This window comes from Chelonia mydas, chromosome 10 (assembly GCF_015237465.2).
Source record: "Chelonia mydas isolate rCheMyd1 chromosome 10, rCheMyd1.pri.v2, whole genome shotgun sequence".
Classification (NCBI taxonomy): Eukaryota; Metazoa; Chordata; order Testudines; family Cheloniidae; genus Chelonia; species Chelonia mydas.
Window position 1 is genome coordinate 27,086,677 of NC_051250.2, and position 26,194 is coordinate 27,112,870.

Below are 26,194 nucleotides of genomic sequence, written 5' to 3' on the forward strand. Positions count from 1 at the left end.
CATCTGGACTTCCTTCTCTGGGCTCCCCTCTGAGGCAGACACTCCTGTGTCCCACAAAAGGGAAGGTGACCCTGATCCAGCTGTGGGCTCACAGCTACCAGCTATGACAGACCCTTCACTGGCTAACAAAATCCCCCCTTTCACTAAGGCTGGGCTTGCTCCCAGCTACAGAGCCCTTGAGGTCTGTTCCCATGGCAGCAGTCATCAGGACCCCAACTTCCATCTCTGGGATACATGTATCTGTGCATCCTAGGGTCAGGCCTGTCCCCCATTGAACTACAACTTCCTGGCAGTCAGCAGCTGGGAAGGCCTCCCTGTTACAAGGTGGACCATCCCCCTCCCCCAGGGAGATGATCACAGGACAGGAGCTGGCTCTATCCAGCCCTTCCCACAGGGACTTGCCTTGAGCCCCGGGGCTACAAGAACTGGTTATGACCATCCCTGCCCCCAACGGCCCATTTTCCACTGATAACAAGGAATGAGAGAGACAGTTTCCTATTTCCCCAGCAGCACATGTGACTTCACCCTCCCCTCTGGGGCTTTCAGCACAAGATTCCTTCTTCTGCTAACAAACCCTGGGACAGATTCTGCCACATCAAAAAAAAAAAAACAAAAACATTCCCCAGTAGGAACGGTGCAAAATTGTGTGTCACCGCTGCAACAGTTAGTTCAGCCTGCAAATCACCAATTTCTATGTGTACCTTAGCTAAAGGTGTAAGGACTTTGTAACCTCCCACCAATTCTAACTCTGCCATTTTTCCTGGTAACAAATCCTTCCCATGGATCAGGTCCGTTCTGACCACAGAAATCTCTGCACCAATATCCCTCCAACCTTGGAGCACTTTGCCATTAAACTTAACAGTATGCATATGCTCACTGCTTGATTGTGTAGAAGCAACCTTTACAAATCCTGTGTGAAAAGAAAAGGAGTCCTTGTGGCACCTTAGAGACTAACAAATTTATTTGAGCATAAGCTTTCGTGAGCTACAGCTCACTTCATCGGATACATTCAGTGGAAAATACAGTGGGGAGATTTATATACATAGAGAACATGAAACAATGGGTGTTACCATACACACTGTAACCAGAGTGATCACTTAAGGTGAGCTGTTACCAGCAAGGGGGGGGAACCTTTTGTAGTGATAATCAAGGTGGGCCATTTCCAGCAGTTGACAAGAACGACTGAGGAACAGTGGGAGGTGGAATAAACATGGGGAAATAGTTTTACTTTGTGTAATGACCCATCCACTCCCAGTCTCTATTCAAGCCTAAGTTAATTGTATCCAGTTTGCAAATTAATTCCAATTCAGCAGTCTCTCATTGGAGTCTGTTCTGGAAGTTTTTTTGTTGAAGAATTGCAACTTTTAGGTCTGTAATTGAGTGACCAGAGAGATTGAAGTGTTATCCAACTGGTTTTTGAATGTTATAATTCTTGACGTCTGATTTGTGTCCATTTATTCTTTTACGTAGAGACTGTCCAGTTTGACCAATGTACATGGCAGAGGGGCATTGCTGGCACACGATGGCATATATCACATTGGTAGATGTGCAGGTGAACGAGCCTCTGATAGTGTGGCTGATGTGATTAGGCCCTATGATGGTGTCCCCTGAATAGATATGTGGACACTGTTGGCAACGGGCTTTGTTTCAAGGATAGGTTCCTGGGTTAGTGGTTCTGTTGTGTGGGGTGTGGTTGCTGGTGAGTATTTGCTTCAGATTGGGGGGCAGTTGGAGAACACTTCCATCTCTTTGGTCACTCGATTACGGACCTAAAAGTTGCAATTCTTCAACAAAAAAAACTTCAAAAACAGACTCCAACGAGAGACTGCTGAATTGGAATTAATTTGCAAACTGGATACAATTAACTTAGGCTTGAATAGAGACTGGGAGTGGATGGGTTATTACACAAAGTAAAACTATTTCCCCATGTTTATTCCACCCCCCACCGTTCCTCAGACATTCTTGTCAACTGCTGGAAATGGCCCACCTTGATTATCACTACAAAAGGTCCCCCCCACCCCGCTCTCCCGCTGGTAATAGCTCACCTTAAGTGATCACTCTCGTTACAGTGTGTATGGTAACACCCATTGTTTCATGTTCTCTATGTATATAAATCTGTAGCTCACGAAAGCTTATGCTCAAATAAATTTGTTAGTCTCTAAGGTGCCACAAGTCCTCCTTTTCTTTTTGCGGATCCAGACTAACACGGCTGCTACTCTGAAACCTGTGTGGTAAGTAGTAGTAGCCTGGGCTATCCCTGTGCTCTGAGATGCAGCAGCTTCAGGTGTTACCTGGTGCCTGTTTCCACTCAGCCAAGGCCATTTATTCCTCAGGTGCTCAATGGATTTACAATGGTAGCACCACCTTCTGGGCTCCTCCGCTTGTACAGGAGACTGGGGACGAGTAACAGGGGAATGGGAAGGTGAACGCCCAGCCTCCTTTTATCCAGGGGTAAAACGGTGATTCTGCTTTCCCCCAACCCTGCACCCCTTGGCCAGTGGTTTATGTTTAATTGCAGCTTGAGATTGCTCATAAGAGTCTGCAAACCCAGCTAATTCACCCACTGCAGCCACCTTTTTGTCCCACAAATACTGTTTTACATCATCACTGCACATATTCAGGAACTGTTCCTGAGTAACCAAATCACACATTCCTTCAAGGCTCGTAATGCGTTTTTTCCGTCACCCACTTGTGTAACAAATCTCTCATTTCATTTACATAGGCCACATTACTTAATCCCCTCTTAAGACTCCTAAATTTTACCTTGTAGGTTTCAGGTATAATCTGGAACTGTTTCAAAACCAGTTCCTTAAATTTACCATAGTTTGACGCATCAGCAATAGGCATCTTATTCAATATATCCAGAGCTCTCCCAGTCAATTTTGCAACCAAAGTGATCATTTTTTGATCCTCAGGATTCGCATGGAGAGTGCACAGTCTCTCAAAGGTGATGAAATATTCAGCAATATCACTGGATTCATCATATTGCAAGCATAACCATTCCCGTTTCTGGATTTTTGGGGAAGTGGAGCCAGCTGCTGAAGGGTTTTGTCTCTTCCACTCCATTACAGCCAGTTCATGCTTCTGGGTCGCAATCTGGGCCTCAATTTCTTTGTCTTTTAAATCCAGGGCTTGCTGGTGTGCAGCCCTTTGTCTGGCTGCTTCTGCCTCCATGGTTTCCCTGGCCGCAGCTGCTTCTTTGAACCTCATTTCTGCCTGCCACATTTGAAACTCGCGGTCCTTTGCCTTCTCTTCCGCTTCCAGTCTGGCCAGCTCTAGTTTTGTAACTGCCTCACTGGTAGTCATTTTCCTGCTTTCTTGTGTTTATTTTCCGCACCCAAAACAAACAAACAAACAGAAAATAACAAACCAATAACCACTTTATCTGTTCTCCAGCCACGACCCTTAAAATTCACTTAAAATCACTACCAGTGTCTCAAAGCAATCAGCTGTGCACAGATCCTGTTAGACTATGCCTCTGTTACAGGTTTGGTCACATAGACCCCCTTGGGACTATCACCTGACGTGCTGAAATTACCTCTGAGCCTGTTTTCCTTCCAGCCTGGGACTCCAGAACCCTGCCTTGTTGAACCAGACACGCTAGCCTGCTGAAACACAGACTCAGGTCTGGTCCATGCCCCCAAAGCTGCAGACTTTAACCAAAAACTGCTCAGCAGGTCACCTATCTCCAGCACCCAGACACCCAGTTCCCAATGGGATCCAAGCCCCAAATAAATCTGTTTTACTCAGCTCACTTTGGCACAAGGGGGAATCTTTTGTCTTTCTGGGTCCCCACCCCTCCTTCTAAATGAAAAAGCACCATGTTTAAGATGGATTCCAGTATCAGGTGACATGGTCACGTCCTGTGAGACCCCAGGCTCCATTCTTCCAGGGCTGGACTGCATGCACCCCCAGGAAGGTTTGCAAGTAAACAGACTATTTACAACCAGTTGTCCTAGTCAATGGGAGCTATCGAGATTCTAAACCACCATCAATTGCCCACACTTTGCATAATTACAGTTGGCCCTCAGAGTTATGCTTTATATTTCTAGCTTCAGATACAAGAATGATACATGCATACAGATAGGATGAACACACTCAGAAGATTATAAGCTTTGTAATGATACCTTACAAGAGACCTTTTGCATAAAGCATATTCCAATTACATATATTCAGACTCATAAGCACATTTCCATAAAACATCATGGAGTGCAGCGTCACAATGCTTACCTTGCTATGGTATATATTTCTACTGAGACATTCCTGATATTTAGAATGAGAAATATTGCAGAACTCCAGTAAACATAACACATTTAAGCAGTAAATGATTTTACTAGTGTCCACTGTATCACACAGGCAGAATTAGATCCAGATTATGCCCTTAGATGACTCCCACCAAAGTCAATCCAAGCCATGCAAATGGACCCACGAGCACTTTGGCCCAACAAATATGACTCATAGAGTGTGATCCACCTCTCCAAGAATAGAATTTGTTTGCCCCTATAAACAAAACAAAACAAAAAATATGGATTGGGTGGCTAACCCGAGCCTCCACCAGCATTGCAACATCCACACAACTCTTTTTAACATGCGTACATGAGCTGTAGCTGACCTGGCCTGGGAGGCTTGCTCCGAACTGAAATGTAGATATACACTCTGGTAGCTGTCTTCCTCTAATTGAGCTGCAGCCTTTTATCCCAACTGTGGTTAATCGGTCTGTTAGTCACAGCTAGTCAGGTAAATAACCCATTTATTAACCCCTTCCTGGTGGCTACAGCGTAGGGTGTATACACCCCATCATATGGGAAAATATACTTTTTGGCCCAATCCTTTGACCCATAGTCCCATGAGTATGCCAACTGAAGCCAGTGGGACTATGCTCAGTAAGTAAGGCCCATTTGCATGAATGATCACTGCAAGATTAGGCTCCCTGAAATGAGTTAAACTTCTGAATTACAAAGTGGAAATTCAAGCAAGAAGCCAGGAAGACCTGACTGGCCCCTGCTTAGGAATGTGTCTCTGAAAAATTTGCTAATTTTCTCGTGCTCAGGAAATTATTATTTCTTTGCTAACAAGCAATCTGAGATGAGAACCAAGAGTGATTTCCACTGTGCTAAGCCTTACTGGCAACCAGAAAAAAAAAATACATAAACTCCTCAGAATTAAAAACTATGTTTAAGGAAAACAGCATCCCTGTCTGACATGGCAGGTCTGATCAACTCTTCAACAAGGACAATTTCAAGGCTGCCAAAACTAATTTAGGAGTCAGCTAGAAAGTCAGGAGCAACCAGTGAAGGAAAATCACCAGTGCATTACCGTCTACGTTCTTTGACTGAAACTCTAAGAAGGAAGAGTATAAGGAGGTGGGGCACAATATTTAGGGACTAAAAAATGCAGGAGCAGGGGGAGAGGAGGAAAGGATCCATTAACGTAAAACTCATGGCAAAAAAGACTGTATTTTTATAAAAGAAAAAAAAAAGTGTAGTATTTGTCTGAATCTAAACGATACAGGAAATGTTACATATCTCCTAAGGCAGGAGTCACTGATATCCTGCACCTTGTGTAGTCACTTACACCATTCTGGCTTGGTAGCATTTTATACTCACTTTACAACTGGTGTAAATGACTCCACAAGGTGCAGGGCAACATTAAATAAGGCCCCTAGAGTTTATTCATTAATGGACCAAGCCTTTAAACTTACTGTTGCACTAGTGCTTAGAATCACGTATATGGAAATTTCAAATCTGGAGTAAAGTTGATGGGTGAAATCCTGGCCCATTTAAGTCAATGGGAGTGTTGCCATGGGAGTGGGGCCAGGATTTTACCCAATTTTCTGATAAAATGACCCAAAATAAATTTCACTGTCCTACATCAAATACTAACAATATTAACATTATTATACTTGGGGCTGTACAAGACACAAAGTGAAGTCAGCCCCAGCCCCAAAGGTTGAGACTCTGGTAGACAAAAAGAGAGAAGGTCTGATGCACTGAAAGAGCCATCGGGACGACTAATTTAGAGAGAATGTTTTTAAGTTTGGTATGGATCACTTCTTGCAGGGGTGATAGAAGGCATTTCTTTTCAGCAGTTTCAAAAATCCCCATGGAATCTTTCTGATATTTTATTAACATTGTTTTCAGTTGTAATAGTCATTTTTCATTACACTAACATACTTCTTAAATTTACAGTCTGATCCACAGCCTTAAATACACAGTTGTGCATACAGATTACAATTATTACCATCATTTCAAATACTGGCTTCTCTCCAATCGCTGGTTTACTAAACCTCCCATTTTTATCCAGCTAGGACTCCTTTGTGAATAGCCAGCCTCGTCAATTTTTCAAACAGGTCTCCTGTCAGATTGCACATTACACAACTGAACATCTGAGAGCTACCAAAAAATATCTGAAAGCTACCAACCAAAAGCTCCAGTGGACAACCAGATTACTCCTGGAATTTAGAAAGTCCGGAAATTCACTACCCCAATATTTTGCTGGTAGCTAAGGCATCTTTTCCTTCAGACCTGAAAATCACTTTGAGTTACAGTGCTGACGTTGTATTAATTTGTAATGTTACATTTTCTGATTAAAAACAACATGTACTGTTAGACACCAATCCACAAAGTGATGCATACAGGTAGATCCTAAAGCCCTCACAAACCCCACTGAAATCACTGGGGTTCTGCCTGGGTGCAACATTCCATCTGCTTGTATCTTTTTGAATGATGTTTATACTGTGTTCACAAATATGATGGAAAGCCATAAAGTGCTAACAATTTATAAGGTAGATCATAACAGTTTATAGAAGCTGATACCCCATAACGAATTTGAACAAAAGATTTGACTGGAAATTTGTGGGAGATTTTTAAGCAATTAAGTAATGTTGAGGCTCAGTTGAATAGTGGAGAGCCTTAAAGAATTCACTTCTTGTAAATCTCTATTTGTACTATATCAAATATAAAATGCCATATGTTGTCAATTGATTACAGTTGTGACTTTGTTTACAAATTGTTTACAAATGATATTATTTTTACAGGTTTCTAAATTAAATCCAAATTACACTAAAAAGATAGTGTAGGCAACAAACCAGCTTGGATATGGGACGGCCTACATTTCCAAATAAATTTTTTCCATCTCTAATTTCTAAGATCCGATGTAAGTGCAACAAGACAATTCACATTAAATAGCATTTGTATTAAGTATTAAATAGGGCCAGATTTGCCACCCTTAAAAAGTACCAATGATTACAATATAATTAAGTTAATCTTTCTCTATGGAGGTATTGTGCCAACAACTTTCACTATTACACGACATTTTAGATGGGGATTTCAGAAAAAAAGAGGTAGCTCTTCAAAAAGATTAAGTCAAGAGCAAGGAAATTAAAATATTTACACTCAATAAAGTGGAACCTGGACATTTGCAGGACTAAGAAAACTAGGAAAAACAGATAGCCGAAGGCATAAAAAGAAATAACATTTCTATTATTGTATCAGAAGGAGGAAACTTGCAAAGGAACAACTGCATCTGCTGGAACACCAGATTCAAGGGAGTAATTGAGGAATATAAGGCCATTGAAGACAAACTAAATGATTTCTTTTCATCACTCTTTTCCACAGAGGATGTTGAGGAAATACCTACTCCAGTTCTGTGCTCTTTCCTACTAAAAACAATGAGATTGTCAGACTGAGGTGATAATAAATGAGGCAGTCAAACACACTTAAAAAGCCACAGGTCACCAGAGGTGAAATCTTGGCCCCACTAATGTCAATAGGAAGTTTTCCAGGGACTTCAGTACAGCCAGGATTTCATCCTAGGACTGAATGGTATAAATCCAGGAATTCCAAAGAAACAAACATGAAGGGACTGAGCTGGGTGTCACTGTGATCAGCCCAACGTGTAGTAGTGATCAAAACAGCAAACAAAATGGTATGCTATTTAATGAATGGGATCGAAATAACAGAAGACATTATACTAGTATATGAACAGCTTAGTGAAGAAGTGAATAAAAAGGTCACATTACAGAGGTATACAAATTAATTAATGGAATAGAGAAAGTAAATAACTTGTTCCTAGTTAATTTTTCCCATAATATAAGAACAAGCAGACGTTTTGGTAGCTTTGAATTTCATTAATTTAAAACTGTAACAAGAAACATTTATTATACAAACCCTAAAACTGGAATTAAGTATCACAATACCTTTGAGTCCAGAGGTTTAGTATGATTCCCAAAAGAACTAGACATTAATGAGAACATCCACAGTTATAATAAATAGGACAAAAACTTTTGTGTTTGGAAAGGATATAGCTTTCTAATACTCTGGGCCACAAGGTGGCTTCTTATTGAGGAGATTGGGAAGAAAGTTCTCATATGAGTAGGTTTTCATAATTGTCCATGACACTGTATTTTGTATCTTCCGGAGAAGCATCTAATATTGGTGAATGTCAGAAAGAACACAGCAGTGAACTAGGTAGACCACTAGTCTGCTGTGTTATGGCAAGTCCTCTGTTCCTGTACATAGTATATAGAACGTATTATACACTGTGCATACTCATTCTAAATGGTATTATTTTTCATTCTCACTAATATTTAGGTAATGGTAGAAGTAACATGGTAAGGTGCTTAAATACCCTCAGAACAACCCATTGATTGGTGTCTCTGTGTAATGCTTGGAGGCATACAGGAAGGGCATCAGTGGCACATTTTTAGAGCATCTCTGGATGCTGCTGGATGATACACAGAGAAGCATTTGTTTTAATTTCTGAACGAGACATTTTCTCATCTTCCTACAACCAGGGGAAGTGTAGCAGCATCAGCTATTATGAAAGGATAACATGGTTTGAGGCAGAAATATTTAAAGGAACTGCGCCCTTCACAAAAAAATACGGTGGAAAAAACCCAAGCCTTCTATTTCAGATTCAAGGGACAGCCCTCAAACCAGGACCTTAATAAACCAATCTTTAGATTTCAGCCAATATTTTCAAAAGTGAATAATGATTTTGAGAGTCTCAGTTTTTGGTTGTTTGCCTTGGGAGACACCTTTAAAGTGTCTGATTTTCAGAGGGTGGGAGCTCAGCATCAAATACTGGTCACTCCTTGACTTAGATCCCTTAACACATTTATATATTAGTTTTAAAAAAAGTTGTCAAGAAAGACAGAAATTTGAAAAATGGATTCCCTTTTTCAGTTCTTAATAGTTCCACAAATAGACGCCAATTTTTATTTATGTTAACATCTAAGCCTAACATTTATTTGCATACTATTACTTAGAGTAGTCACGATTTGTAATTTGCTGTTTGCACGCACTGGGTGGCTAAGCCACATGGTGTTGTTTCCGTTCCATTATCTGATGATTTCCAAACCCACAAAAAGCTTTCAAGATGGCTGCACAAGCACTTTTGTTGCAGATACTCATGATGAATATTCACATGAAAATACATATTTGCACAAGTATTTGCAACACTATCCCTTTTCCGAACATTCTTGAGAATAAAGTTGTATTCAAATAAACCTTTGTGAAAAGTGAATAAGAAGGGTTCAGGAATATCAGTAAAACAAATTCACTGTTTTCCTTCAAATGAATGTTGTGCCCAGCTCTGAACAGGTTAAATCTTATAAAACCATTTAAATATTTGTTCTTCATATATAATATTGCATGTTTGGATATTCAAAAAGGAACAGAATTTTGAAAACAAGTGCCACCAGATACTACTCCACCCGCTGGCTTGATGAGAGGCACCACAAGTGGAAGTATAATACCCTCAAAGTTCAAAGAAAAAAGACTGAACCTATTTTGGACCCTATATTGTTTTGAATAACCATAAATAAAATTCAAGTTTAAAACCATTAGATGCAACATAAGAAAGAGCTTTATCAATACACATTTTTGTAACTTGAGATATACATCTTCAAAAATATAAGAAACCTGAACTTACTGTGGCTGTGCCGGAGACAGTTTGTGCATTTGTGTCAGCTGCACTCTGTTCAGTGTGTGTCTGAGCAGGAGGGTACATGTTTAACGTGTGCTCTGGAACTGTGGTCTGGCCTGTGTAGTCTGGAGCTGGATGGGGGTGTGGGGCTGTGTATTCTGCCGGGATCCCATTCTGTGGTGGAGCGAACTGAGCTGAGGCATAAGGCTGCGCCATTGTGTCAGGAGGTGCTGTAGCTTCCTGATTACCCTGTAAAGTAAAGAAAAAATAATTTAGAAAATAAAGAGGATATTCTCCAAGATTTCTAAATGGATGTTTGTTTCCCCTGGAGAGTGTATCCCATCTGATTTAATTCCCTCCTCTGCCACTCCCTATTACAATTCTGACTTTAGAGAAGCAAAGTGTAGTTTTCTACGTGGGCCTTTTTAAAATTTGATTGTTAACGCCAGGTAAGACTACATGAACTGAAACCCCTAGTGTATATACAGTCAAAGGAACAGGTAGTTTAGTTAAAACATAATTAATGTAGCCAATATGTTTTTACTAAAACCAGCAGTTAAGAAGGAAAAGTTATAGTAAATAATTCCACTCATTCCAAAAGTTACAAAACACTGATGGCATTGAAAGAGGCTTGGTATATTTATCACCTAGTGCATTCTTCCTCACGGTTTTCTAGATTACTGAAAAGATGCAGCCAAATGAGAGTTTGAAAATAGATGATCCACTGTGCTCAGTTTTAAATATTTGTACTAAAATGCTACTCTCTCAGATGTTCATCACTCATTTAATGTGTAATCTATTAAGTAAAAGTTCATCCTTTCAGTTGTAGAGCACAAATGCAATGGGATGATTAGATTCAAGCTTAGAAACACAAAATAAAAAATATGGGACTAGAAATACATCAGTTTAAAATCCATTTGAGAAAAACATTAAAAATACTTTACACTGTAATGTGTCAGAAAATTTTAAAGGAAGAACTCAAAATGCCTTATCATTTTGCTAGGAATAATTTTACATTTATGTATTAAAAATAAACCTTTACAATTAAAAGACCAAATGGCAGCATCTATATCTTGTATGGACAATTAGATCTAGCTTTAGCTTTGATATAATTCTACTGTGGCAAGCAGATGTCAAAAATGCTAACATATCACAGGTATTTGACGTAAATACCTGCAACAGTCTCTGGTTAAATGGGTCTGACCATAATGAATACATTATGACACTGAAAAAAAAATCTTCTTACAAAACATGCTTGTGAATTTATTTAAGGTATGCCTAAATCATGATGTTACAGACAGCAGTGTCAGGGGACACCAGTACATCTGCAGTATCACCATAGAAAGGAATTGGGGATGGCTATACATATTCGAAAGCCTTGGCTCAATTTCAGGGGCAGAATCAAAAACGACCCTGAAAACCAAAAATTGTTATTCTGGGTCCAGCTACATGTTTTGTTTAACCCCAAACAATTCCCCCCCACCCCTTTTTTTTGTTCCATCTTGGGGTGGTTTTTTTTACTCTTTTGTTTTTGTATTTTAAATTAGCTCAATTTCTAAACCAAACACCATTTCAAAACCAAAAGTTGAAACATTTGGTTTCAAAATTAACTTTCAACTTTTTTTGAAATTGCTTTTACAGTTTTGTTGCCTCAAAATATGTATTTTCTGGCTAATTTACTACTCATCGAAAAAATTTCACCCAGCTCCAAAAAAAAAAAAAGAAAGCCCATTGAACCTCAATGAGGCCCAAGGAGAAAAATTATTTCCTGGTACCAAAAAAGTGATTGGTAAGGCCTGCAGCATCCTAAAAAACGTAGCTACTACTCTCTAATTAAGAGGAGGGAAAGAGAACAGCTAACAGGTGCAAGAGGCATTTGAAAGCCCCAGGAGAGTATAAATAAGTGGAGGAGGGGGCACACCAATTGATTAGCTCCAACTCGCCAGGTCCTGCCAAAGAGAAGACAAAGGGACCTGAGGAAGGGAGGGACCAGCCCCTGACTTGCCCAGCATGAGCTCTGCCCCATCAGACACTGGTCAAGATCATCCTCATTTCCCACTGAATGTGCAAAAGTAGGGAGGGAAGGGAGGATTATGAAATATTCAGCCACGTTCCACCAAACACGCTCACGCATGTGCACACACATTTTTTGTTTTCATTCATCCTTGCACCTGCTCGCTTCAGCAAAGGCCGTGGCTAATACTGAAATACTGAGGTATTACTGTGGAATTTCACAACTAAGAAGATTTCCAACCAGTTTCAGCTAATTCAAATAAGCATCTAAATATGGGAGTGATCATTTGAACAGAACTCAGAACCTTTGAGGATTCACTAGCCTATATATTTCAACAGCCTTTGGTTACATATTACAGGAGAAAACACATATTTTTCCTAACTAAATGGCAATATGCTGTAGTGAATTAAGCATGAGGGATTAGGAGTTTGAAACTTCTGAATGTGAATCCCAGCTCTTCAACTAATTTAGTGTGTGTTCTTGGGCAAATCATTTATACTTTCTGCCTCACTTTATCATCTTTAAAATGGAAACAACATTTACATTCTATCCTGCACTGTGTTGTGAGATTACTTCATGACTGTACAGTGCTTTGAAAGTGTAAAATAATGGTATTGTTAGTATTACAAGTACAAGCCAAAATGAAAAGTTAAGTATTTTTACACTAAAACTTGCAACAATTTAAGTTTAAAAACAGGAAAAATACCTTGTATATTCGATTTAGTAGAGGAATGTATCTACTCATTCCTTCATTAATATATACAAATGAAAACTCATTTTTTAATTTCTTTACCTAATACTCCCTAACTATTATGAAAAATATTAATTGTACATGGCAAAAATGCACACTAAAGAAAGCATGCACACTAAAACTGAGCAATGATTGGCTTCCTTCATGTGTCTTCACAGGTAATAGCCATGAGTGTGAACTTTTTTATTTGTTGAAAGTTCTATATTTAAACTGTAAACATCAAATACTTTAGGACAGAGTTTAGTGATAGGAACCAGGGAGCATGGAAGCAGCAGCATAAAAAATTCTTCTACCTACTAAATTACTTTGACTGTATTGCTTTGAAGCACAGTAGCTGGTCATTCCTGGTCCATAAGTTATTCCTTCATGTCGGTGGTTAGACATGGCATTACAGTCAGCAGATATTAAAAAAAGAACAATAATGGCAACAAAGGGACCAACAGCTAATGTTCAGATGCTTTTGATCTACTAAAGGTTTTTATATTACCTTGAGTTCTAAAACAGATGTTGCTGAGACCCTGACTGTTTCTCATTAACACTGACAGCAGTTCCATGAGACCCTAATTAATATCTGTACCATTCACACTTAGTGCTAATTACAGCTAATATTTAATTAAGAGCACTGAGCTTTTATATGATTTCTTACCAGCACCTTCGAACATTTCACTTCAGTACTGCCATAAAATGGCATACATACAATGAAAATTCAGGCACCTTAACACTGTTGAGAGTCTTCTACCTCAGTCATTAGATTTGCTAAACTTAGATTTTGATTCCCTTATTAAAGTGGCACCAGCCAAAAGTAAGGAAATAGTGAAGGGTCAGCATATAAATAACCCCTATATATTCAGGGAGAAGTGGAAATTTGGCACGCCAGGTATCAGCCCAGGTGTTATTCTTTCATTGAACTTATTTTTGTTTTAATTAAAAAAATATAGTTGTCCACTGTAAGATAAAGAAATTATATGTGTGGGTGTGTATGTACATATACACATTCTGTTGTAAACCAGGAATTTACAATTATGCAGATCATGATAATAATGCTGAGATGTTCTGATTTTAAAAGCAGCGACTGCACATGCCATTACAAGTGGCAGGTTTTTTAGTTTTAAAATTTAGTCTAAATAATCTCTATATTTTGGATCCATAATGAGTATATGCATATTCAAAGCACATAACATTACCATAATGCATTAGCATGTCCCATACGATTAAACACATTCTGTAATATTAAGATACGTAACATACAAATTGGTTACCGTTTAAGATGTGAATTCATATTAAGGTTAACACAGTGGAAACTAACAGATCCTTACTTATACTGTTGTGAAATGTGAATGCCAAATCTAGACTACACAAAACTGATCTAAATTTGAATGGGACTTTGTGAATCTCAAGTTATCCTCCAGCCCCACAGCATATTAACAGGGTATTTTAAAATGATATTTTAATGAGAGTATTGAAAACAAAATGAAACTGAAAAATGGAATCTACTAAGTTATTTTTTAAAGGTATGAAATGTTCCTTAAAGTGACAGGAAACTCCATTCTTAATTTAGACCATGATCTTAGGCACTGGAGCAGCCTCAAAACAGTGGGTGACAGTACACAGGCAATGTGGAACTCTAACTAGGCACAAGAGGGTAGACAGAAGTTATAGTTTCAGACTTAACTCTGAATCTCTTTACTTTTATATAAGTTTAAATGACCCCTTAATGTTCATTTTTTTGTGTGTGGTTGAATAAAGTAGTAGTTGGCAGCTGAAAGAAGAACAAAGGAAGGCAGACAGTCAGGCTCTGCTAAATGTTTTGGCCTGAAATCTAATGAAAACCACATTTCAGCTCCAAAATATGCTTTACGTGGCAGTGTATAAAATCCAGTTTATTGCTTTCTACTTAAATGCTGAGCTATACCAGAACAAAAAAATGCCTTAGTATGATATAGGCAAGTGAAGGCTTTCTAAAATCCCATAGATTATTATACTTAAAACACAAAAGATCCGAATTTTAAAACATTCCTATTGAGTATCTCAAATCTCCACACTCTTTTTCATCACTCTCTCTTCAGCTCTGAAAGGCTTTTATAATTAAAAAATGCATGAAAAATGACAAAACATAATAAAGCAAGCTTGTCATGTTTATACACAAAAGAAGAAGAGCAAAGAAAATATTACTTATTCAGTGTTTCTTTTTAAACACATATTCACAACATAAAACTGTATTTATTCACTAAAAACCTTTAAGGTTTCCCACATTTTAAAGTCTAACTAACGGTTTATTGTTTGTTTTATTCTATTTTAGTTTTATTGTGTTCTGTTTCTTTGGCAAGAGATATTTCACATCCAGAGAAAGCCTCTCATACTATAGTTAAATGAGCCAAACTGCATCATATCCTCAGGGCATGGAAACAAAGAAGAAAAATGCAAAATTACTCTGTAAACCTGCTGGTTATAAGAACGGCTCAGTTAGACATATCAAGCACAGCAGACACACATAATCACTGCTGTAGCTCGCCTGGCAGAATGACTTAAGCAACAAAATATGTGTTAGAAGAGGTTTTCATGCAGTGGTACAGTTGAATAAAAGAAATGCCCTTGCTTGACTAAAATCAGAGTTTCAAGTGAAAATAAAGTGCAAATACCTGCTGTACCATCCTGCTCTCTTTATCCTCCATAAACTTAGCAGCTGCTCTAGTCCCAGGCCATGCAGCATCTGCCCAAAGCAAGCATCAATTATGGATGAGGGCGTGTGAGCTGTGTAATGTGTGTATGAGTGTGGATGATAGGGGTGTTGAAGGAGGGGGAGCTAATGCAAGCCTTACTGACCTCCCACTCAACATCTGACTGCTCCCAAAACCTAATCCAGATGGGACTCTTTCAGTTTGCTAGGCCTCGCCCCATCAATCACAGCAGGCCACTCCTCTGTCTCCGGCTACTAGTTATAGAGTGCACCACTGAGCAGATGATTACACACAGAAGAAGAAAAAACACAGCTTGACTACATTAATAGCTGTTTAAAAAACATTAGAAATGCTACGTTGTAAGTTGTCGCAAGCTGAACATTTTCATTTTTAAAATAAGATGATTGTATTCTAAGTTATGGAAAACCCTAAACCTCCAGTACTTTGGTTTTTTGACAACTGCAGTTTACAGTAGAGAGAGAGAGAGAGAGAGAGAGAGAGAGTCTAATCTTTCCTACAATTTGAAAAGTTAACAGCAATAAAAATTGTGTTTTAAAGTTGCTTAATACCCATAGCAAACTTAGGCAATAAAAAAAGCCACTGTCTATTTTACATTAAATTTACTTTACCCTTTCTTTATAATTGAAATTATTTTGCCATCTTTATTTTGTGGTATCCCTCCTGCCCATCAAGGGAAATATTTCAGAAATGCTTCCAAGCTTTACTTTTGTGCGGCAGTTTAAGCAAGCTAATGCTTCCCTATTAAAGGAACTTGTCTAGATTCTCGAGAGGTAGTCTCAGAAATGATTAAATTTCTAATTAAAATCACATAATAGAGAAGAAGGCTAAGACAACACAAAGAGCCCCAAAGAATTCAACTTTACTGCCAATCTGTCATGGGCTGTCACCGGATAGAAGAAGTTAGAGGCAGGACTGAAATGCAACAGGTGAGTTTTTATTTACAAATGTCCCAAATCCCCAGAAAAAAAATCTGGATAAACAGTATTAACTGTATTGTTAAACTTACATTCCAACTCAAATACACTAGGTTTCTTTAACAATGCAGGATAATTCTTATAGATTTGCTGCTAGCACTTTCTAGTTAAGGATAATAAAAACAGCTGTTTCAGGCTTTTCCACAGGGAATCAGACATCCAGCCACATTGGACCAATTGACTAACACTGCAAGCTTTCTCTCTTGCCGTTTAATCATCTGACTGGGACACTTGACTTGGACCATTTGACTTCTCAACCAAATTCAGACACAGAAAATTCTGTAACTTCCTCCTGTTCTTGGAAGGTAACTGCAAAGCCAGTTCTGCCTCATATTTCACTTAAAAACAAACTTTTTCCCAAGTAAGGGTGTTCCCAAAAGGAAAGCATGAAAGGGGGAAAAGAACAGTTTTTCTTGGACAGAATCAGAGTGAGAGAGAGAGAGAGAAGAAAAGAGCAGGGGTTAGCTCAGGGATTTGTATTATTTCCTTGAGTGATGGTAGGATCTCTTTTCTCCAGCAAACAACCTCATGCACAAGAGACAAATATATTCCCAGTGTCCTCTTCATATGCACCATATTGAACCCTGATAAAAGTCTGAATCCCAGCTACCAATATATGTCCAATTAGTAAATGAATTAGTGCCACTGTCCAGGACCATTTTATTAGCACAACCATCTTGTGTGTGTGTATATGGGGTACAGCCATACAGCAATGGTCAACAGCAAACAGGGATTGTTTTTCCAGGACACAGTACCAGAGATTCAGCTGTTCTCTCCCTAGGGTGGCACCTTTATGTTACTGGTGAATTTTCATATTTTTCTTTTAGATATGCTTTTTTTACTAGATATGCTTTTCAGCTAGTAAAAAGTAAGGTATGTACCTCTCTCCAATTTGGCTATGTTAAACTCCATGACCCACCTCAGTGTTAAGGGTGCTTGGGAAATCAGAGTGGAATGGAAATCTGAAGCATTATATAATCTCTGAAAGTATATTTCCTATACCCACCATGATGATGGTATCTCTTCAGTTCTTTCTTTTGCTATGTGATCATCTGTCCATGGACACATGATACAAATAAAGCTCAACAAGTGAATTCTCTTTTCAAGTGATTTAGTAACCCAGCAATAAATTTAAACATATGGGGCCAGATCCTGCAGTGCTTCACTGGCACAAAGTGGCTGTGAAGTTGCCCTATATAGGAAGGCCAAAGAGTTATATAGGAAGGCCAAGGTGTGGGGAAGGAGAGGCCATGTCCACAGAGTGTTGTGCTCTGGTGATTCCTAACTAGCATAACCACTCTTAGGGGCTATGCTAAACTAGCTCCGTAAGGGCAGTCCTGTGACTATTCTAAAGTTGTGCTGGCAGCCAAATCAGTCCCTGGCAGCCCATAAAATCGGGAGTACAATGGGTTTATTGGCTACTTTTGCACCCTTTCCATCTCTCAGGTTTTGTATCAGAGCAAGTCCAGACCAGAGTAATGGGTCTGCTGTAATCTGGCTCCAGTCTTGCAACTCAGCTTATGTCTCCTCTTCACTTCTTCTGTTGGAAGGGCAAACCTCAGACTAGTGCTGCCCTACATTTTAGGTTTTAAAAAGTACCAGATCTCTTGAGCCTCAGTCATGGGGTTTTTTTTTAACCCACAAAACTACACTTTCACTTAAACATTATAGTGGTAGTTTCACCTCACTAAACAGATCCTCCCAAACTGTCTTTTTGATATATTTTGATATGTGGATAAAAAGGAATAGTGAATGGTGTTTACAAGTTTGAGATAATTGCTTTAAAGAAGAGAACTAAAAGAAGAGGCTGGACATTTTTTACACAAAAGAAAGCAGAGCCTATCATGTAAAATTTCATATCTGTACCGAGGTAAAGTTAATATAAATATGGGAAATATACATGCTTAATACTGACCTTATTCTGAATGTAAGTTCATTATACGGATCAGTCCAAACATAAAATAAAACAGATATTAGTAAAACCGCTTTGTCCCCATTCCTGCTTCTTAGCTCTGAAGCAAACTTCAGATTAGCTTATGCCAATCCAGAAATAAAAGGAGGAAAGCTTTCCTGATGTTAATCAAAAACTCTCTTCCCCACTCTCCACATTTGCAGAAGGCAAATTAAATAAATAAATAAATAAATAAAGTCTCTCTTTCCTGGAAGATAAATTGGACCAATTAACTAATTAATGGACAGACATTAAGTAATTAATCATCACAACACTCCAAGAAATAGGAGGGTAAGTATTATTATCTATATTTGACAGGAGCAGCACAGATGTAAGGGCATTTGCGGCACTACCTTCAGAGCTGGGTAGCCAGATAGCAGCAGCTGCTGGCCAGGGCATTCATGTTGTTTGCAGCACAGAAGGACTCTTTTTTTAAATCCCGCTCCGATCCCACCCCACAATACCCACTCTATTTTTATGTTGCTCCTGATCTTATGGTAGCGGGCCCTGTGGTACCCACGGGATCCCAGTTTCTTCACACACCACCAGAGAACCTCTTGCGCCCCTCCCAGTTTGCACACCACTGGGGTGAAGGTAGGCCTCATTTACATAGTGAGGATCATGTTCCTCGGTCATAGCAGGGAATGAGCATGAAAGGGGCTCTAGACTTACCACAGCTCAGCGTAAAAGGCTTCACCTAGCACTTGATGTGATTCGCATCCGCATGCAGCCTCCACTCACAGATATGCTAGAGCACACTGCACAGGGACCATGCAGTATCCACCCAGACCAAATGCGTGCTCTTGGCTAACATCACATAGCTAAAGCAACCAGTATTTGTGTGTGAAACAAAACAAAGTGGGTTTTAAGTGGGAAGAATTCACCCTCTTTTCCTCAAGAAAAAAAAATCATGCAGTTACCACTCATGGTGGTAAAGGACCAATGGTTTGATCTAAGTGCTGCGTAATCTTGCTCAGAAAAGATTGGTCAGTGCCCTTCTCCCCTAACTTGTACAACCGCTGGCACTCAAATGTAATGGTCATGTTAAAACGTGCCAGGTTGTCCGACGGTTTTACGTGTGCGAGAGGAATTTTCAAGATCTGAACTGCATAGTCAAAGAACTGCATAGTCAAAGAACTACAATCTACAATGTAAATAATTTTAGTAAGCTTTATGTAACAGAAGTTACTTAATTTTTTGTCTTTAACTCCTCTGGGCTTGTTTCTGTGGAGAGTAGAATTCCCTCTGAAGTCAATGGATTGAGCAGGGCTCAGGAGTAACCCCTTGAAATCAGGAAAAGATGCAAATGATTCATCTGGGTGATTCATTTCCATAGGCACAATAATTGCCAGATGTGTGGCTTCAACAAAGCAGAGTACCTTCAAAGTTAACTCATAATTTCCCACGGTCTTTCAAAGTACACATTATTTTTCATACCACGTACAATTATTTTGCCCAGCAAGATCCGAATGGCAAGAAAAGGGACGAGGTACTCTATGAAGCCCGCTTGCTGCCCTCAAGGAACTTCTCTCAATTCTTTAACATGGATCTGGCAGGCTACTTTAACACACTAAATAGCAATTTTTTTTTTGCTTTTATCTATAATCACAGAGTCAAGAAACTGGCATCCTATACACTGCATATGAGTCCACAGCTGTTCTATAAACTGAGAGCTGTAATGTCAACAGTGACACGTCTTACTCAATCATCTGCCACATTTACTCACTAGATTTTATAGGTGTAGAAAGGACACTTCATTGAACATACTTACCCACATACAGAACTAGGATTTACTTTTAACTCTCCTTTAATTTCCATCACATCTGTAAACCAACAGTGAACACCAGTTAACTGCATGTTAACTTTCTAGTTCTCTCTGTACTCTGTTGCACTAAAGTTTCACTCCTCCTGTACATTGCTATACTGAAAACGACACACACATCTTAGAGTTGAATCACAGTAGATATAATACACTTTTGCTCATTTTATTCCTCCACATGAGGTCTAAGGCCCCAGTTCTGCAAAGACTTACATATGTCTTTACACAATGACTACTTAAGGTGAAGCATGTGGACAGGTCTTTGGAGGATGATGGCCTGAGTGTCTGGGATGGCATGTCTAGTTAATTCACCTAACTGTTCAAGGATTGACATTTGCAATATTTACAAAGGGTGCAGAGTAGAAAAAAAGAGACTAACTGGGTAAATACAAATTAAATCCAGTTAAAATGTATGTATCCGAATTTGACAGACTTGTCATGAAAGTAAAGAAGGAAGTGTTATTTATTCCATAGGCGCCGACTCCATGGGTGCTCCAGGGCTGGAGCACCCCATAGGGAAAAATTAGCAGGTGCTCCATACCCACCAGCAGCCAAGCTCCCCCCTCTTTGCCTCCTTCTCCCCACCCCTGAGTGCACCACGTTCCCGCTCCTCCCTCTCCATCCCAGCGCTTCCTGCCCCCCCCCACCCCCGCCACCTAATGGCTGTTTGGCAGCACCTAGGACTTTCCGGGAGGGAGGGGGAGGAGCAGGGACGCAGCGCGCTCACGGGAGGAGGCAGAGAAGAGGCAGGCAGGGACGGGGTCTTGGGTGTAATGGGGGTGGGAAGGGGGCTGGGGTGGGAAAAGGCTGGGTGGGGCGGGGACTTTGGGGAAGGGGTGGAATGGGGGTGGGGCGAGGAAAGTGCAGAGGCAGGAAGAGGTGGGGCAGGGGCGGGTGGTCGAGCACCCACCAGGCAAAGGGGAAGTCGGCGCCTATGATTTACTCCTTCTCATAACACAAGAACTAAGGGTCACCAAATTAAGTTAATAGGCAGCAGGTTTAAAACAAACAAAAGGAAATATTTTTTCACAAAATGCACAGTCAACCTGTGGAATGCCTTGCCGGGGGATGTTCGGAAGGCCAAGACCATAACAGGGTTAAAAAAAGAACTAGATAAGTTCATGGAGGATAGGTCCATCAATGGCTATTAGCCAAGATGGACAGTCATAGTATCCCTAGCCTCTGTTTGCCAGAAGCTGGGAATGGGCAACAGGGGATGGATCACTTGATGATTACCTGTTCTGTTCATTCCCTCTGGGGTACCTGGCTTTGGCCACTGTCGGAAGACAGGATACTGGGCTAGATGGACCTTTGGTCTGACCCAGTATGGCCGTTCTAATGTAGGTTATTCACTAACAAATACTTGCAATAAAGTTGAAATAATACAATTTAAATTCTGTTCCAGGTAGACCCTAGCATCTGTTATAATTTTCCCTGAAAATAACTTATTGGATGGCTCAGGGGATCGTGAGGACAATACTAATTTCTTGTTTTTACCGGCAGCTCTGTCAATTCAAAAAGGCTGAGATTAACAGTTAAGCTGTTCCCAATTCACAGTTGTTAACTGTCCGACATTAGATTAAATGAATGTTTTCTTATAGACAAATTTCATTGCATCACAAAATACACCATCATAATGGCCAACTTTGTTAGCAGTATCAACACAGAGGCCAATGGATGAACATAGATACTTACGAGTAGTTTACTCATGCTGTACTTGTTCTGTAGACACAGTATTTTAAACTTTTGCCAATCTGTTACTTTTCACGTACACAAAATTCTCCTAGTTAAAAATACCCAAGGAATATGGGTGTTGCCAGTTTCACAGATGGGCAACTAAATGATGAGAAGCATGGTAAGTCTTCTGTATGAGAAGAGAGTGAAAAGATTGCACCTGCTTAAATCAGAAATGAGATGAATAAGGGACGATATGATAGAGATAACACACAACTATGAACACAAAGTAAATTGGGCACTGCTAGTTAACCTCTCTCATAATACCAAAAGAAGGGGGCATTTGCTTAAATTTAAAAATGATAAAAGGAAATACTATTTTACACAATGCATAATGAACCTGTAAAACTCACTGACATAAGACAGCACCCAGGCCAAGAGTTTAGTAGATTTTTTTTAAAAGATTATACAAAGGGTTATTTGAACATCTGCAGTTAAAATAGAAAGAATAAATTATAGATGCAGATCATATAAAACCTATGTTTAACGAATGTTAGGGTTACAGAATCAAGCACTTTCAAGTTAGGATATTCAAAAAGTAATGCTGCCCAGGCAACCTTAATTCAGGTCTCTGAGGATTCATCTCCACAGGGATAAAAGCCCACGATCAGCTGACTCAGGCTCATGGGTTTTGGGCTGTGAAGCTAAAAATTTCTGTGTAGACCACTCCATACGGCTAAATGCAGTGCCTTGCATAATGACAGGTTTCAGAGTAACAGCCGTGTTAGTCTGTATTCGTAAAAAGAAAAGGAGTACTTGTGGCACCTTAGAGACTAACCAATTTATTTGAGCATAAGCTTTCGTGAGCTACAGCTCACTTCATCGGATGCGCTGTAGCTCACGAAAGCTTATGCTCAAATAAATTGGTTAGTCTCTAAGGTGCCACAAGTACTCCTTTTTTTTTTGTGTAGACCAGAGGTTCTCAAACTGCGTGGTGCGCCTTCCTCGGGGGGCATGGAATGTATTCTGTGGGGCATGAGAAGCTTTAGGGGGGAAAAAAACTTATTGCGCACATTCAGAGCAGGGCGGCCAGAGAACAGCAGTTGCTGGCCGGGCACCCAGAGGTGGAGGGTGCGTAAACTACTACAGACACAAAGAAGCGGGGGCATGATCAAATAAGTTTAAGAACCACTGTGTAGATGTTTGGGTTTGGGTTGCAGCCCGAGCTCTGGGACCCTGTGATGGGGTATCTGCCCCACACTGGACTAGAAAGGGTTAACCTCAGACGGGAGTAGTGGAGGCGAGTCCTTCGTGTTGCCCAGGCAGGCTGTGTGAGGCACAGTCAATAGGAGAGAGGCTGCAAGGAGCAGCCAATCAGGGCTCAGCAAGTTCACATAAAAGGAGCTGCAGGGCAAAGCTGAGAGCAATTGCTACTGGGAGCCCAAGGGGTGAGGACTGTGTCTCTCACAGGCTGAAAGAAAGCTAGCACCACAGAGAGGTCAGTTGCTGGCAGGGACCAGGGGAGCAAGAGAGAACTCCTGGCAGTCTGCAGAGACTGGGCAGCTGAGTGCCTTGAGGCACGAAGAGGACGCTGCGGTTCCTGACACTGCGAGAGGGGCTGCAGGCAGGTGCAGAGATGGAGCAACTGTGTGTAAATCGCGCATAGGGAGCATTGGCCTTGAGCTAATCCCCAGAGTGACCAAAAGGAGGCGCCAGTCCGGCAGTGAGTGATGAGCCCCGTGACAGACCCTTCACTCTCACGGAGTCCCAGCATCAGGCTCCAGCCTGAGTTCAAATGTCTACACAGCAGTTTTTCAGCCCAGGAGCCTAAGATCCGCGAGCCAGAATGAGCTGACCTGGGCCAGCCAGGGGATTTTTATCCCCGCTGTAGACATACCGTGTGTGCCTAGATTATGATAGTCTTTAATTATATGATCCCATACTATTTTTTCCATATGACAGACAGTCTTCATGGAAAAGCTAGTTATTCTGTATTTCTTTTTATCTTCATCATTCAGTATGTGGCCCAACCGCTTATTTACCACTCCACATCCACACCCTGCACAGGCAACCTTAATTCTGGCACTTGTTACCTTTTGAATGCTTGATGTTGCAACAAAATAGTCTTTTAATGTCATATTGTGTGTGTGTGTGTGTGTGTATATATGTATGTGTATATAAACACTCATGCTTTTAAAAAGAAATAAGTTAATGGAGGTTAGAAAAAAATGTCTCATATGGGCAGGTTATTGTATAATTGTCCACTAGGATAGGTTCTTACAAGTAAGGCACCTTTCTCCTGTCTTTCCCATTATCAATATTGCCATTTGAAAACAGCGTTTTCAAACACCTTAATCACTTAGAACCAAATCCTGGCCACATTTAAATCAAAGATAAAACTCCCATTGATTTCAATGAACCTGTTAAGTATCACTTTCTAATAACACTAGAGATCTGCTGATGTTGATAGGGTAGGGTTTATTCAGCTCTCTTGCTTATGTCCAAAGTCAATTTACGACCTGTTATTCTTACCAGTAATTTTGTTTAAATAGCCTTTGTCTGCAATAATACAGCACGTTTTAAAAAATAAATTAAAACAGAGAGCCTTGTGCCCAGATTTGCAAGGGTGTTTAGGCATTGCTCTACTCACCAATGCAAGGTCTAAAGACCAGATTTTGAAAGTTATTTAGGTACCTAAAGAAGTCGAAGATAGACATCTAATGGGATTTTCAAAAGTAGTTAGGCTCCCACTGGGAGTTAAGCACTTAAAATCTGGTCCTTAGTGTCTTTTTTGTTGACAGTTCTTAGTATGGACTGATTTAGTTAATGGATATACGGCTTCGTATGTGATGAATTAATAATCCCAGCTATCCCATGAACAATTTCTGTTTTAATAATTATTTAACAAAAAAAGAGAGAGAGAAAAAATCTTGTGGCTCTGCTAACAACATTAGAAGCCAGAGTGCAAAAAGGAAACCTGAATATTTTGATGATTAGCGCATGCGCACGCACACAGACACAGAGGCCCTGTTCTGGGGTGAGCCTAACTTTAAGCATGAGTTTCCCCATTAAACTTAATTGAATTTTGTAGGGATTAAAAGTTAGTAATGAAACCAAGGTATTGCTGGATTGTGGCCATGGTACCTGAATGGGTCCAGCTGCAGGATAAAGTCATATATTCTCCTGACCAACACAGGGATTTTATAAGTCATGTTGGCCATTTTAGTTTTGGTGTTACTATTGCAATTAATACAGGACTTTGAAATGTAATTCAGACCAAAAGCAGTTTTGTTTCACTGGAAACTAACAAAAATGTTTTTTTTAAAAAAACCTTTAAAAACCCCTCACCAGAATTCAATTAAAAATAATTGTCAATGGTGCACAAGTATCACCTCCAAAAACCTATTCCAAACCATTATTTTGGATACAAATGTAAATAAGCACAGTAGCTTCACCAGACTGCCTAACAGACATTAGAGAGATGAGGTGGGGTGAGGAAATATCTTTACTGGATCAACTTCTGTTGGCGAAAGAGACAAGTTTTTGAGGTACACAAAAGCCTTTCTGTCCCGAAGTCGAGTTCTGTATAATTTGAAAACTTGTCTCTCACCAACAGGAGTTGGTTCAATAAAAAAATATTTCCTAACCCACCTCGTCTCTCTAATATCCCGGGACCAACATGGTTACAACACTACAAAAAAAAAACAAAAACAGACAGTCTACTTTACAAAAACTCCACCAAATTTACCATACTTCAATGCATTTATCTCAGGACATTCTGCTCCAGGGTAACTCGAGATTAGAAGGGCAGTGAGTGTTGCATGTCAGGAATTAAGGGCAATAGTAAGGCTAGAAGGGCCCACTGGCATAGCATCTCTATGTTTCTTGCTTCTCTCTAGCCAGAGTAATCCCTCAGTAACAAACCCTGATTTACTCTCAAAAAGCAACAATGGCAAAAGGTTGTGTTTTTTTCTCAGCCTTCACGACACTTAACCTATGCTGGATCATTTCGGAGAGTCAGCAGCACAAAGAACCACAAAAACAAAGAATCCCTACACAGTTCACTCATGATGTAGGTGAGACAGGTTCAGGCTTAAGTGGAACCAGTGGGGCAGATCTACTTGTAATCCCATCTGTTCAGACGTGCAACCCTCTAGACACTAATAAGATAAATGAGCAAACTCTGCTGGTGTGATTTTTCACCATACCACACTTCATTGGGTCCCCTTCAGTCTTAATGAATATGAATAATACTTGGTATAAAATGAAGACATGCCAATCTCTCTGTCCATGTGAGAATGCTATTCAGAGACATCAATCCTTTAGATTGCAGGTTGCAATTTTATGATGATTTTTTTTAAAGGTTGTATAATTAAAATGGAATT

The 26,194-nt window shown here is 39.9% G+C and overlaps 1 protein-coding gene across 36 annotated transcripts in view; it reads right to left on the reverse strand.

Moving 5' to 3' along the window:
• Window positions 1–26,194, reverse strand: part of RBFOX1 (RNA binding fox-1 homolog 1) — a 2,389,987-nt gene that overhangs the window by 200,898 nt on the left and 2,162,895 nt on the right. For 34 of the 36 annotated variants that reach the window (XM_037911685.2, XM_037911680.2, XM_037911681.2 and 31 more), the window contains one exon: window positions 9,934–10,176. In XM_037911685.2, coding sequence (XP_037767613.1) covers window positions 9,934–10,176 — 243 coding nt within the window. Of the gene's footprint in view, window positions 1–9,933; window positions 10,177–15,331; window positions 15,603–26,194 lie in introns of those variants that run through there. The other 2 variants (XM_043523271.1, XM_027827729.3) reach the window with 2 other exon arrangements.